This window comes from Danio aesculapii, chromosome 7, assembly GCF_903798145.1.
Source record: "Danio aesculapii chromosome 7, fDanAes4.1, whole genome shotgun sequence".
Taxonomy (NCBI): Eukaryota; Metazoa; Chordata; class Actinopteri; order Cypriniformes; family Danionidae; genus Danio; species Danio aesculapii.
Window position 1 is genome coordinate 19,650,883 of NC_079441.1, and position 14,789 is coordinate 19,665,671.

The following is a 14,789-nucleotide window of genomic DNA, read 5'->3' on the forward strand; positions in this document are numbered from 1 at the left end:
ACACAAAAAAGTCAACTTTTACACACAGCGCCATGCATTAATGTCAGTTCCAAAGCAGTGGACCAATAAGAAGAACTTGGAGGCAGGGAAAACATTGAGATTAGGGCAAGTTGGCTTGACAAATGTTTTATTTGACTTTAAAATGGCGAAGAAGACCTTTTTATTAAAAATCATTCCTGACCACTGCACTTTTAGATGCAAATATGTGTTCTGTGTGAATGTCCCCTAAATCTGCCAAAACACACACTTTTTAACTTACAAAACTATTATAAAAGAATACATGCAAGATATCAATCGAAACATTTACATATTGTCGTTTAACAGACATTTTTGTCCAAAGTGACGTACAATTGAGGAGGCATTCAGCGATTCAACAAGAACAGGCAATCACATTAAAAATTCTAATTATACAAAGAAATTGTTCTTGCTCAGAGTAAGTAGTTTAAGTAAAGTGTCCGTGTATATAGAAAAGTGTTTCTACAGCTGGTTTGTTAAGCCCACTCACCCATGTGAAGCACACATCATAAATGCACATTGGAGTAATTATAAGAAAGTGTCTAATGCAATTGTGTAAAACTGGTGCACGTGTCGGTTAAAGTGTCTGAAAAATGAAAGAGTCTGTTTTCTACAGGTGGTTTGTCGAGCCCACTCACCTGTGTGAGGCACTCTCAGAATTGCATAATGTTTTGAGGTTTTCATGTGGTGTTGTAGGAGGGAGACAAGAATTTTGGGGGACTGGGACTATTGGGGGACTATTTGGGACTATTTTAGATTTGCTTCTAATTATCCAAATTGCATCGTCAGTGCATTCAGAAGTAACAGTTTGTTGGCAAAAGCCGCTAAACGCCACTTGCTTTTGACAGCACAAGCTACTATATCCCGAGAACCAATCAGAAGGTTTGAATCAAATCATATGTTTTCAATGTAGCAGTGCGCTGATATGCCGGCTTTGATAAGGAGACTGTTTTATTCCGTTTTCGATTTTGATTTTAAAAGACGGAGTTTGATGAACTGGATGAGCCTGTCCGACTGTCCGTGAATGTCAAATGAAAATGTCTCTTAACTCAAAACTCAAAACATTATAAGAAAATGAAAACACAGTGTACAGTTGGAAGTGTAGCATGCATTCATAATAAATGTTTTTTTTGCGTAGTGACACTACTTTGAATGAGTCTGATTTACTATACATTAAACAACAACTGCGTTTCACGAAAGACAGAGTTAAGATGCCATTCTTTTATCCCACATAATTGCTATGAGGATGAACAAGAGACCAAGACTTTGAGTAGGGTGAGACTAAATGAATGACAGCTTCTAAAAGTGTCTGAGAGGCATCCCCTTTTTGACCAGTAGGCCTACCTTGTATTTTATTAGCTAATTTAAGCTATTACCTATAATACCTATACGTCTAATCTGCTTATTATAGTAATGGACAATGCACAGATATTGATGTTTCTTAATGTTTTACACTACATTATTTGTACATATATCTACCAAGCTTAGCTTACAATGTTGACAACAGATTGTTAAGATTAAAATACTGTCAATTTTAATGTTATTGATTAATGCACTTACTTGACAGATTTCATTCATTCATTTTCCTTCTGTTTTGTCACTGGTTTATCAGGAGTTACCACCGCGGAATGAAGCGCTACTAACTTGACAGATTTATATATTTTTAATTGTAGGTGTTTTATGTTTAGTAAAATAATTTCTAATGGCATTTTTAGTGATTTTTCAACTAATTACACTGTCTTGTCTCAATAGGTGGATTTAAAGGTTTTTGCAAAAAAAGAGCACTGGTGGATTTAGCTGGTTTTGACGCAAAAGAAAATCTACCTTGTTAAAAAAACAGAGAATTGTCTAAAGTGACATTTTTGAAAAAAGTATTTTATTTACTAGCTAATGACCTTATGATTACATATAAAATGAAACATCTGAACCTAATCAGAGGAGCATGATAGAAAATGCTCATTTACAAGAAAAGAGGTCTAATGGATTTAGAGGGTTTTGCTTCTGAACTCTTCATATGCTCTCATATGGTCTTGCATGATCTCTTAATCTGCATATCCTTTAAGTTCATAATTAAAAAAGAAAATGCCAACGAAATAAATCTATTAAGTGTCTTATTAAAATAAATTAATAAATCAAATGACCTCTTGTGCAGAAAAGGTGTGTGTGTGCAGTGCTCATATGCACACACTCTGCATGCAGGGCATGGGTTAGAGCTCAGGGAGATGGAGACAAACAGAGATGAATGTCACACAAACACACACACCTGCGGCTTCAGTCTGAGGAATCAGGAGGTGTGTGACATGTTTTGTGCCCATGAGAGTGTTAAACCCACCGTGTGTGTGTGTGTGTGTGTGTGTGTGTGTGTGTGTGTGTGTGTGTGTGTGTGTGTGTGTCTTTTTTCTGAGTGTGTGTGCTCTTGTTAATGTGTTTGAGTGTGTGTTCAGGTGCGGGTAGTCAGCGCTCATGCCCGCCGTTGGCATGGCGACGGCTGCGGCAACGCGTGAGGCTGCTGCCATGGTAACGCAGTATGCCAAGGAGGGGGTCGAGAGGCACTGCTGTTCACTTTGTCCTCTCTTTTGTTTGCTTCATTCATCTGGCCGTGTGTGCGAGATCCAAAGAAACGTGTGATAGTTCGGTGAAATTAATAATAGACCAAACCTTGAGCTCTTTATGTTACCATTTCCTTTGATTGTATGGAGAATGTGCCTTTTATGGATATGCTTTGTCCGTGTGCTGATTCACAGGGTCAGATTTTTGAAAATGTATTGAGATTTAGTAAACCTGATTTATGTTTCACTGATAGCAGTCATTACTGTTTTAAATTCACAGCATATAGATCAGATGAACTGGGTTTTGCTGCTATTAAAATGTCAACAGGTTGTGTGAAGGTTACAGTATATTTTACATTGCAAGCTATCAGAATTATATCTTACTTTGTGGCCATGTTAATATCAGCATATGTACGAGGCTAATTGTACAACAAACACTGTTTAAACACATACACTCTCAGAAATAAAGGTACAGGAGCTGTCACTGGGGCAGTACCTTTTCAAAAGATACATATTTGTACCCAAAGAGTCCACTGTGGTACCTCAATGGTGTATGTTAGTGCCCAGATGTACCTAAAAAGTACCTTTGAGGTACCATTTTGGACCCTTCAGGTAAAAATATGTACCTTTTGAAAAGGTACTGCCCCAGTGAAAGTTCCTGTACTTTTTTATTTATTTTTGACTTTTTTATTTATTTAACTACACACATAGCTATTTCAATTTGCACATATTGTAGCTAAACATACAATATTGTATATAGTAATATACTCTGCATACATTTGTCAAATTGTATATTGCTTTATTATCTGTCCTTTTGTCCTGTCACTGTTATTCTGTTGCACTGTGGAAACTTCTGTCACAAAAACAATTTCCGGTAACACTTTATAATAATTATACACTATAAATCATTTATTAAGCATTGGTATATAGTTAATTTATTTTTTTAAGCATTAACTCTATTAATAGATGTTAGTAAGAAGTTTATAACTGCAGATACAAATGCTCATGTTCTTGACTTATATCATGTTTAATGTGCTTAATGATTGTGTTTTTTTATACTTTCTTAATGATTAATTTTTCATTGCTAAATTAACTATTGCATTACTTACAAACCAGTTATTTGAGAATAGTTGGTGTTTTTTTTTAATATCATTCATGATGTGTAATTAAATGATTGATAAGCTATTCAAATTAACATGTATATATATAATTAATCAGGCGTATAGTAGTTACCTTGTATGTTGATAAATGCTTTATTAACTTAACTTCTTTCAGTTTTGTGACCTAATCTAAAGTGAGGACTATTTATGCTTTGTATATCTCTTATAAATGACAATTAAAGGATCAGTTATATTCTAAACAGGGTAAAAAAAAATAAAGACTTTATTAATTTTTATTAATTTCAAGATACACTGAAAAAATGGTTCAAAGTTGATTCCTTGGATTTGCTAAAAAATTTTTAAGTTAAGGGGTTATAAACAATTTATTTGGGCTGAATTTAAACAAATGAATTAAGTTGAAGATTACTCAATTTAATTTGTTTGTTTAAATTCAACCCAATTAAATTGTTTGCAACAGTTTTGCAGACATCATTTTTTCAGTGTACACAAATGAAACTGTATCAGATAAATAAATGTTTGGAATCTTATCTAAAATAAAATTACTGTACAGTTAAACATCGCTAAATAACATTGAATTGCTGTACCATAACATATTGTTAAATTATTATATTGTTGATGTTCTGTCCAATTTTATGTTATATTTTGACACTCCTGTTATTCAGCAATGTTTAAACTTTTTAAAACGTTAGATAATATTGCAAAGATGTATTGTTCATTCGACACTAAGCCTTTAATTGTCATTCATAAGAGATTTATAAAGCATAACTAGTCCTCACTTTAGAAAAAGTTGCAAAACTGGATGAAGTTAAGCTAATAAAGCCATTTATCACCATACAAAGTAACTATTATTATATGTCTGAATATTAAGCTATATGAATGTTAATTTGCATAGTTTATTAATCATTTACTTACACATTATGAATGATCTTAAAAAAGCCACCAACCATTCTTAAACAACTGGTTTGTAAATAATGCAGTACTTAATTTAGAAATGAAAGTATGAAAGCACAGTAAACATAAACAAAGTATGTGTTTATAAGTCAAGAATACAGCAAATGCAGATGTATTAATAAACTGCTTACTAACGTCTTAATGTAGAGTTAATGCTTGACAAATAATTATTTAACTATTTGCTAATGCTTAATAATTGATTCATAGTGGGTAGTTTTACATTAGTGTGTTGTAAAGTATTATCAAAATTCTTTTTATGTGTAAACATACTTGCCAATAAAGCTCTTTCTGATTCTGAATCTTTTTTTTTCTCAGTTTGATGGCTTCTGAATATATCCTTATATCATATAAACAATGCGTACTGTATTATATATGCATTGTTATTTAACTGTCATTATGTGTCGCCAATGTCCAAGACAATATTGAATCCTTTTCATCTTTAATTATTAATTCAATTATCATTGTTTAGTTTTACTGTATACAGTGATGATTAGCTCATGCTCAAGTCGGCCATATTCAGAGGCCAACAAACTGAGACAAAATAAGCTGTTTTGTGTAGATCCTGATATTTACATGGCCACAAAGTAAGATAAAATTCTGATAGCGTTTAATGTAAACAATGACCAGAATACACAAGACATGTCACTTTTATAGTTTTGAATGGGGAAAAATGTAACGGTCAATATGGCGAATGAAGCTCTGCCTACTTGTACTAGAGCCAATCATTGATGGCTATAGACTGACGTTTTTCTGGGGGAGGAGCTTGGACCAGACATGTGCTTTTACAACAGATTTGTGGTCAACAAACACACTGGAATCTCAGCAAATACTTGCTTCTAAGATATAAGAAATATATCCACAAGCTTGAAATCAAATCTGCTTTTAAATGAACCAACTACACTTGAAAACAAAAGTTTTTTAGTTTTGGAATCTGTTTGAAATGAACACGAGGTAAAGTCCATCCTGTCAAACACACTTCACATTGCAGCAACTATACCGACAAACATGTTAACAAAGTGTCGCTGTCATTTCTAGAGGATATTCAGCATCAAGATAGTAATTGCTTCAGAAGAGCAGCGCAATCTGACAAAATATTATCCAGAGGATGATAATCTGTAAAATGGCCATAAATGAGGTTGGTGTCGTGATCTCAATTTGAAGCTGGGGCACCCTGAAAAAATGCAGATTTTGTTTGATTTAGAAACGTTTAGACAGTTGTTGCTAAATTTTATTGGTGATTCCAAATATGTTATGTAATCGGAAGCTTGGCTAACAGTTTTGGAGAATTTGATGTTTGCCCATTCAGACAGAATGCCCGAGCATACTGCCCGAGAGGCATTTCAAAGATGGTCGCAGAGTGAAATGATTTGTCTTACAGGGACTTTGATGTAAATCAGTAAGATATTTAAAAAAAAAAGTATAGCAGAATAGTTGCTATGGTGATATTGAAATGCTTGAATTTTTAATCCAGTTGTTGCATGAACAGTCCATTTCAGTAATTTCATCCTGAAATATTACTAAAAATATGAATGTAAAAATGGTGTAAAAACAGGATTGATTTCATACCAAAAACCAAAAAATATATGTGTGCTATGGCCTGAAAGTTAAAATGATATAATTCATAGTAATTACCTATTAATAAACTATAAACTGTCAATCATATGACAGATGGCATTGAATAGATGGAGTTAGAAAACATGTTGTTTAGTTAACTTTTTATAATCCTGTTTTAAATCCTTTTATTAATTTTGTGGTCTTTTGAAAGTGTTTAAGGACCTCTAATGGGTCCCAACCCACTGGTTGAAAACCTCTGCTCTGTGAGATGTTCAAATATAGCTGCTAAACTGTGTGTGCATATGTGTGTGTGTGCTCAGGGGAACAGATGAAGTATTCCAGGCTCTGGAGGATAACCAGGTGACACTCTCTGTAATGAAAGCATCTCGTTTCGTCAAGGCATTTGAAAAGGAAGTTGACCACTGGGAACGCTGTCTCTCTCTGGTGCTGGAAGTCATTGAAATGATCCTCACCGTGCAAAGACAGTGGATGTATCTAGAGGTACACACACTCGCATCACTTCCTACAGTTTTATCAGCACATTACTCATACAAATCCTTCTCCTAAAGAGTAAAAGTCTATGGATACATTATCCAGGTATATTCACAACAGCAGACTTCTGACCTTTCACACACATGCAGCTCTTTCTTAATAAAAAAAGGCTCTACATGCAATGCGCAAACTTGCTGTGAAGATGAGCATCACACACAAACGCTCAGAGTCACACATCTGTTGTCTCGCAGCTGATGAGGAGAGTAAACAGTGGCTGTCAGCCTGGATTTCCAATGTGTACAAGTGTTTGTAAACACACCTGTGATGGCTCCAACCAAGCTGATTTATCTTCCCTTCTGCACTTTTCTTCATTTCGCTTGTCTGCAATCTCGTTCTTTCCTTTTTTTCCTTTCCTCAGAACATCTTTCTGGCGGATGACATACGTAAGCAGTTGGTTCGTGAGACAGCAGAGTTCGATGCCGTCACCTTCAGTTGGAAGATCATCATGGAACGACTCGACAAGGACAAAAATGCTCTCAGGGGAACACACCACCCAGGTAATGAAGGAATTCATCGCCTCCAGTGGTTGTAAAAAAAAAGACCTTTCTGGAGTGAGTCGGTTCACTTGGCAGCTGTCTTGGCAACACTCCTGGACAGATGGATAAAATGTGTCCAGGTCACATTTCACCCGGCCAAAAAAAAAAACTAAAATTCCGTTTGGCATAAAGAAAATGAAGCCTGTTAACAATTAAGATTTTTTGTGGGGGGGTTGCAGAATTGTTTTATTTACAATCCTGCAAAAACACAATTAATTTAGGCTCTTATTTTATTCTCGGAGGTGATTGTCATTACTGTAAACTTGGGAATGTCAAACAATTGGTTTTTACATTTTATTTTCACAGCAAGAGAAAGAAAAACATTGTTGTGACATCTTTTAGTATGTCAAATCACACTATGTATATACTGTACAGTTGCATGCATATATAGTACAGTACATACAGCTGTGGGAAAAAAAACATCTCAATTTCCCTGATTTACTGGACTTAATGGTAACATTTTAAAATAATGGTCTGTTAGTTAATTGTAATTGAGAGATGCTGGAAAACAGAGTTGAAGATCCACGTGCAGTTTATTAAATAGAGAATAGTCACAGGCGAAGAGGTCAATACAGGCGGCAAAGAATCAACAAAAAGGCAAGGCAAGTTTATTTAAATAGCACATTTCATACACAGTGGCAATTCAAAGTGCTTTACATAAACATGAAAAAAACTAATTATAAAAATGATTAAAAAATTAAAAACGTAGCACTGTGCTCATTCAGTAAAAGCACAGCTAAACAGATGTGTTTTCAGTCTTGATTTAAACATGCCTAATGTTGAAGCACATCTGATCATTTCTGCAAGCTGATTCCAGCAGTGAGGGGCGTAGTAGCTGAAAGCCAATTCACCTTGCTTTGACTGAACTCTTGGAATTTCTAGTTTATTTGATCATAAAGATCTGAGTGTTCTGTTAGGTTTGTATTCATTGAGCACATCTGTAATGTATTTAGGTCCTAGGCCATTTAGTGATTTATAGACCAGTAATAATACTTTAAAATCTATTCTGAAAGTAAATGGGAGCCAGTGTAAAGACCTGAGGACAGGTGTGATGTGCTCTGATTTCCTGGCTCTGGTTAGAATCCTGGCCGCAGCGTTCTGGATGAGCTGTAACTGTCTGACTGTCTTTTTCGGAAGGCTGGTGAGGAGGCTGTTATATTAATCCGTTATATTGGCTGCTATAGTAATCCACCCTGCTGCTGATAAAAGCATAAACAAGTCTTCACTGGAAACAAAGCATCTAATTCTTGCAATGTTTTTGAGATGATAGTATGCTGATTTACTGACTGCTTTGACATGACTATTGAAACTCCAGAGTCACACCAAGATTCTTGACCTTATTTTTTGTTGTTTGACCGTCCCAGACAACCCAACCCAATTTTCCAGCCTATCTAGAAGTATGCTGTGATCGACTTTGTCAAATGCAACACTTTTAACCTGGTTAAAAACAAATTTTCAATAATTTTGCCAATGAAAGGGGAATTTGAGATTGGCCTGTAATTGCTCAATAGGGTGTTATCCAGGTTTCTCTTTTTCAAGAGGGGCTTAACAACTGCAGTTTTAAGTGAGTTTGGAAAAATCCCCGTGAGAAGTGAAGCATTTACCACTTTTAGAAGAGTTTCTAAACAGTTAAACACCGTTTTGAAAAATGATGTGGGGAGCGTATCAAGACTGCAGGTTGATGTTTTCATAATTTACACAGTCTCTTCTAAGATTTTACCATTAATTGCCATGAAATCAGACATAATGTCAGATTTTTTAAGTTGTGGTTGAGCTTGTCTGACTTCGACACAACTTGGCTGATTGGATGAACTGATTGCTCATCCAATTATTAAACAAGGCAAGGATCAAACACTGAAAGACTTAAGCAGGTTGCACACCGGATGCGCCGCTCAGTGCAAGTATCGCACACCAGGCATGCACATTCGAATGTTATTTAATATAAAACTATTCAGATTGCGCTCTGTGGCGCGGCAGAAATATGAACAGTGTCCCGAGTCGTAGCTGGGCGCCGTGGACAGCCTCAGACTTGTGGCGCCGGTGTGCGTACACTGATTTAAATCTATGTTTAGAATTCTAAAATGCATGGCGCTGTGTGGCGAGACGTATTGCCGAGCGGCGCATCCAGTGTGCGACCCTCTTTAGACAAAGAAACGCTTCATGGTGTTACAGACTAACAAGACTCAGCAATGTGTGTGTGTGTGTGTGTGTGTGTGTGTGCGTGTGCATGTGCGTGTGCGTGTGTGTGTGTGTGTGTGTGTGTGTGTGTGTGTGTGTGTGTGTGTGTGAGAGAGAGAGGTGAATATAAAGTTTAGGTAATCAGTTCAGTGTTTGTGTAATCAGTGGGAATCAGGAACTGGTGTGTGTAAGGTGCAAGATGGTATTTATAGTCCAGTTCAATGACAGATGTAAAGTTGTTCAGCAATCTGCAAGGATTAGATTGCTGGTGAGCTTGACATTAATGTTAGTTAATCTTAGTTAATGTATTTACTAATATTAAAAAGGCGACACAGTGGCGCAGTAGGTAGTGCTGTCGCCTCACAGCAAGAAGGTCGCTGGTTCGAGCCTCGGCTGGGTCAGTTGGCGTTTCAGTGTGGAGTTTGCATGTTCTCCCTGCGTTCGCGTTGGTTTCCTCCGGGTGCACCGGTTTCCCCCACAGTCCAAAGACATGTGGTACAGGTGAATTGGGTAGGCTAAATTGTCCATAGTGTATGAGTGTAAATGAGTGTGTAAGGATGTTTCCCAGAGAAGGGTTGCAACTGGAAGGGCATCCGCTGCATAAAAAACATATGCTGGATAAGTTGGTGGTTCATTCTGCTGTGACGACCCCGGATTAATAAAGGGACTAAGCCGAAAAGAAAATGAATGAATGAATAATATTAACAAACAATTAGTAGTTTATTTATTACGGTATTTATTTATCTTCGTTAACATTACTTAATGTTATTTAAATTAAATAACGTTAGTTCATGTTAGTTTCTCTTAGTTTCTGTTAACTAACTGTGGATTAACTAATGTTAATGAGCACAACTTTAGATAATAATAATACCTCAATTTATGTTGAACTAGAGTATGATTAATAAATGCTCTACAAGATTATTCATATTTAGTTATTGTTAGGAAATACATAAATCTCTGATAACATTTGGTCAAAATTTTAAATAAAAATAAATACAAATAAAATGGCATATAGAGGAATTATGACACTAATGACATTAAAATAACAAATGCTTTCATTTTTTGTGATTGAAAATCAGTGTTATTGGATTGAAAACAGGACTTTTTTTATTATTTTGACAAATTCTCATTTTATGCTATGTATATTTTTTTATTTCAGTTGTTTGCAGCACACCACAAAAGCTGCTTCTCACTCCACCACCTTGCGTATTCATTATTTACTATAAAAGCAACAACCCATCACCAATTATTCCATACATATAATAGCTATTGTCTTGTTAGTGTATTTGCACGTTCTAGAGGAAACCAATACCAATACAATATTAAATGTAATACATTTTAAACATACTTTAAAGCTGAGTGAGCGATTCAAAAATCTCTCTTCTAAACCATGCATTTCTCTTATCCTAAATCAGAATGAACTTACAGTATATTAGGACTATTTTAGATCTGTCATTTCAGTCACGGTGGACTAGCCCAGTCCAAACATGACCAATCTTATCCAAATAGAAAAGAAGCGAGAAATAGCTCCTCCTACAGTTTTTTATAAACCTACTAAGGGTTAGATTTCCTTTGGTAGTTGACACACTGACTTTTGCAGTTTCTCTCACTCAGTTTTTCACAAAAAAAAATGAATAGTAAAACAAAAATGAAGAATATATATAATAAAAATTGCATATCTTCCATATTTGTCATTGTGTCAGGTCTTCTAGAGAAGCTGTCAGAGATGAACACTAAGTTAGAGGAGATTCAGAAGTCTCTGGACATGTACCTGGAGACCAAACGGCAGATCTTTCCTCGCTTTTACTTTCTGTCTAACGATGACCTGCTGGAGATCCTGGGCCAGTCCCGCAACCCTGAGGCTGTGCAGCCACACCTCAAGAAGTGCTTTGACAACATCAAAAGTCTCCGCATCAACAAGGTAAATAAAGGCTGCAGGCCATGTGACCGGAATCTCAATGTGCACTTGAGCAACTTTTTTTGTCATGTTATTGGTGTAAATATTTTAAGTTTCATAAATACACGGAATTAAACATGGATATAAGTTTAAATAATACATTTGTATATGCGTTTTTAGGTTGGGACCGGTAACAAGTCAGAGGCCAGTGGGATGTTCTCAGCTGATGGGGAGTTTGTTGACTTCACTCATCCTGTTCTTCTAGAGGGGCCAGTGGAGGTGGGATTCAAACCTACTGTATAATGTAACAGCATTTCTTGACCAATGCACTCTCCATTAGGTTTCTCATCTTTTATGTGTGTGTATAGGCATGGTTGTGTGATGTTGAGCGTACCATGCGCTGGACTCTGAAGGACTCCCTGAAGAACTGCTCCATGGCTCTCAAGAAGATGCCAGGGAAGAGGGGCAAATGGGTACGAGACTGGCCAGGACAGGTGAGTGTCTGCGTGTGTGTTAGTCTGTTTGCATGCCTGTGTTTGTGTATGTACAGTTAATTCACAGTAAAATGTGTTTTGTGCGTCTTTGTAGATGTTGATCACAGCCAGTCAAATCCAATGGACCACAGATGTCACCAGAGCCCTAATGACCAGCAAAGAGAGAGCAGATAAATCTGCTCTTAAATCACTTAAAAAGAAACAGGTGAGGGAAGCTGAGCAGTTTTGGAACAGATTTAGGTTTGAAGGCCAAAGGTCACTGGATGTTAACTACGCGGCAACCTCCCGCTTTCCCTTGTGAAGCTAACACGAAAGAAACTGAAACTGCAATTCATCGAAATTTCGCTAGTCCTAGCTCCATGATAGAGCACATTTCTATTGACCCCAATGTTAAAATAGCCAACTTTACAGTGGAAAGAAAGGTGTTTACAGTCTAGTACAAAGAAATATTTTGGTGTAGCTAATATTACACTTCATACCAACAGTGAGGGGGGTGAATATTTTTTATAACTCATACATTTCATTTACATTGAGTTACATTAAGCTTGCATAATTAAGGGCATGGCCACCTGAGTGACAGCTAGGTCTTGCTGGTAGCGTCAAGGCACCTCAGCTGGTTCCGGCTGATTAGCCGCTGAACTCCACATATACATCATATTTTTGTTTTGTTTTATGTGGCTTTACACAGTCAGTTGCCTTTGGGAATTATTTATTATACTTATCAGATAATATGACATAATAATATATGTAGCTCCACTCATGCTCCGCCTCTTTGCCTATTTTTGGTTTCCCCTGGTCGGTGCTATGACGAGCGAACAGAATGGAGAAGTTGGCCACGCCCACTTGTAGTTTAATTTGCGCTCTACAGAAACCTATGGGTGACATCATGGATACTACGTCCATATTTTTTAATCTATTAAACACTAGAAAATATGTGGGTGTATGTATGTATGTGTGTGTATGTACGTGTGTAAAGTATGTATGTGAAAGCTATCGATCAAAACAATAAATGTTCTCATTTGTTGTAATTATAAATAAAGGATATTCCAAATATTGATTTCTTAATTCTTCTGAAGTTAAAGGTCCCATGAAGTGCTTTGAGGCATGTGCATTTTTTAATTCATGTTTGACTTAATCTCAACTGAAACACGAAGAGCAGGACATAGAGTAGCTCCTCCTCTTTTTAAAAGAAACAGCCAATGGCATTTTGTTTTATCAGAACTCTGCCAGATGTCAGATACTAGAAAGCATTTGATTGGTCAAGATTTCGTGAGAAACTGAAATATGAAGCGAGGTGAAAAAAAAAACGTGAGGCGAGAGTAACAAACTACAAACTTTACATGTTTATAATGGTTTTACATCTTCTAAATTTTGTCATTGTTTTGTTTCAAACTAGCTTACAGATATCCTTAAGACTAGCATACATGTACTGATACTAACATATAAAAAGCATATTTTAATTTTACTGGATCATTAAAACAAGCAACATTTAGCTATTTTATGCCGAAAATGCTCTAAATCACAACATTTTTATTTTAAAAAGTGAAGAAATGTTATCAGTGTTTTGTTTTTTATTGAAATAATAAATCAAACAAAATTAAATGTTGTTGTTTTAACCAGAGTGAAATCCTATTTGTAATGCTTCAATTGTAAAAAGTGTGAGCATTGAGTAATCTAGTAAACTAATCATAGTACAAAATAAACATGAATGAACATCTCATGTCTTTTGATTATTTACTACTGATAAAAGTTAAAGTGCTAAAAGTACATGTGAACACTTCGTACTTTCATTTTAAATTTTTGTTTTGAGAAAGATAGAACCTGTAGTCTTTTCCCCTTATTTTTTGTCTGTTGATTTTGAAGGAAATCTGTGGGAATCTCTGGAATAGATTACAACATGTTGTTAAATGAAGCTGAGCGTACAACACTTTGTTTGTAGCTGAAAGCAAAATAAAATGAGTCCAGATATTTAATTAACAAACACGCAAGCGCTGGGGGATTTGTCGAATTTTAGGAATGACAGGTGTTCTGATTCTGCAGAAATCTGCGGAGCTCTCTGTGGAGAACTGTGGGCACAGATTCAATACGAGTCTGCTAATAATTGGTGGATGAACTCCATTTTCGCTACTGACTTCACTCAAACCCTTTATGGAAAATGATTATTCATTTCATGTGTGTTTGTACTTAGAGCACGGGATGCACAAGTTAATTAGGGACGGCAGCTCATATGAATTTAATCCAATCGTGTTTTATAAGCCAAAGCCAGTGAGACACAGAGAATGGCTCAGGTCTGTCTCTGTGTGTTTGACAGTTGAGATTTAGTCTCAGAGTGTGGCTTCATGGGGCTTTAGGTTGGTGGGGATTTTATTTTTGTTATTGATTTGCATATAAGCATCTCAGTTGATGTTTACTGGGTTTGTTTGAAGTAACAGAGGTTAGTTTTGATCTGGAACCCTGATCCCTGAAATTAGATTTTGTTGTGTCTGAGCTTCTCTGTCTTCCAATAATGAGTGTTTGGGTTGTGTTACCCAGGTGTCCATGCTCAATCAATACTCTGAAGCCATACGAGGGAACTTAACCAAGATTCTACGCTTGAAGATTGTCGCTCTTGTCACGGTGGAGGTCCACGCCCGTGATGTCATCAGCAAACTGGCAAAAGGGGGCTGTTGTGATGTCAACGCATTTGACTGGCTGTGCCAACTCCGCCTTTACTGGGAGAAGGTACAGGATAGAGGGATGAAGCACACATAGAGAATAAGATGAAGGTGTTCATGCCTATTTAAATGACTTTGTATTGTGTTTAGGATGTGGACGATTGCATTATCAGACAGACCAACACACACTTTCGCTATGGTTACGAGTACCTGGGCAACTCTGGTCGTCTGGTCATCACTCCACTCACAGACAGGTAACACCTGCAACCCAAGACCAGTTACTCACTG

The 14,789-nt window shown here is 36.4% G+C and overlaps 1 protein-coding gene across 1 annotated transcript in view; it reads left to right on the forward strand.

Moving 5' to 3' along the window:
• dnah2 (dynein, axonemal, heavy chain 2) overlaps nt 1-14,789 on the forward strand; it is a 275,588-nt gene that overhangs the window by 124,892 nt on the left and 135,907 nt on the right. The window contains exons 28-35 of the mRNA XM_056461233.1: nt 6,511-6,691; nt 7,101-7,239; nt 11,160-11,377; nt 11,534-11,632; nt 11,722-11,847; nt 11,942-12,052; nt 14,380-14,568; nt 14,652-14,755. Of these exons, the coding sequence (XP_056317208.1) occupies nt 6,511-6,691; nt 7,101-7,239; nt 11,160-11,377; nt 11,534-11,632; nt 11,722-11,847; nt 11,942-12,052; nt 14,380-14,568; nt 14,652-14,755 (1,167 nt within the window). The remainder of the gene's footprint in view (nt 1-6,510; nt 6,692-7,100; nt 7,240-11,159; nt 11,378-11,533; nt 11,633-11,721; nt 11,848-11,941; nt 12,053-14,379; nt 14,569-14,651; nt 14,756-14,789) is intronic.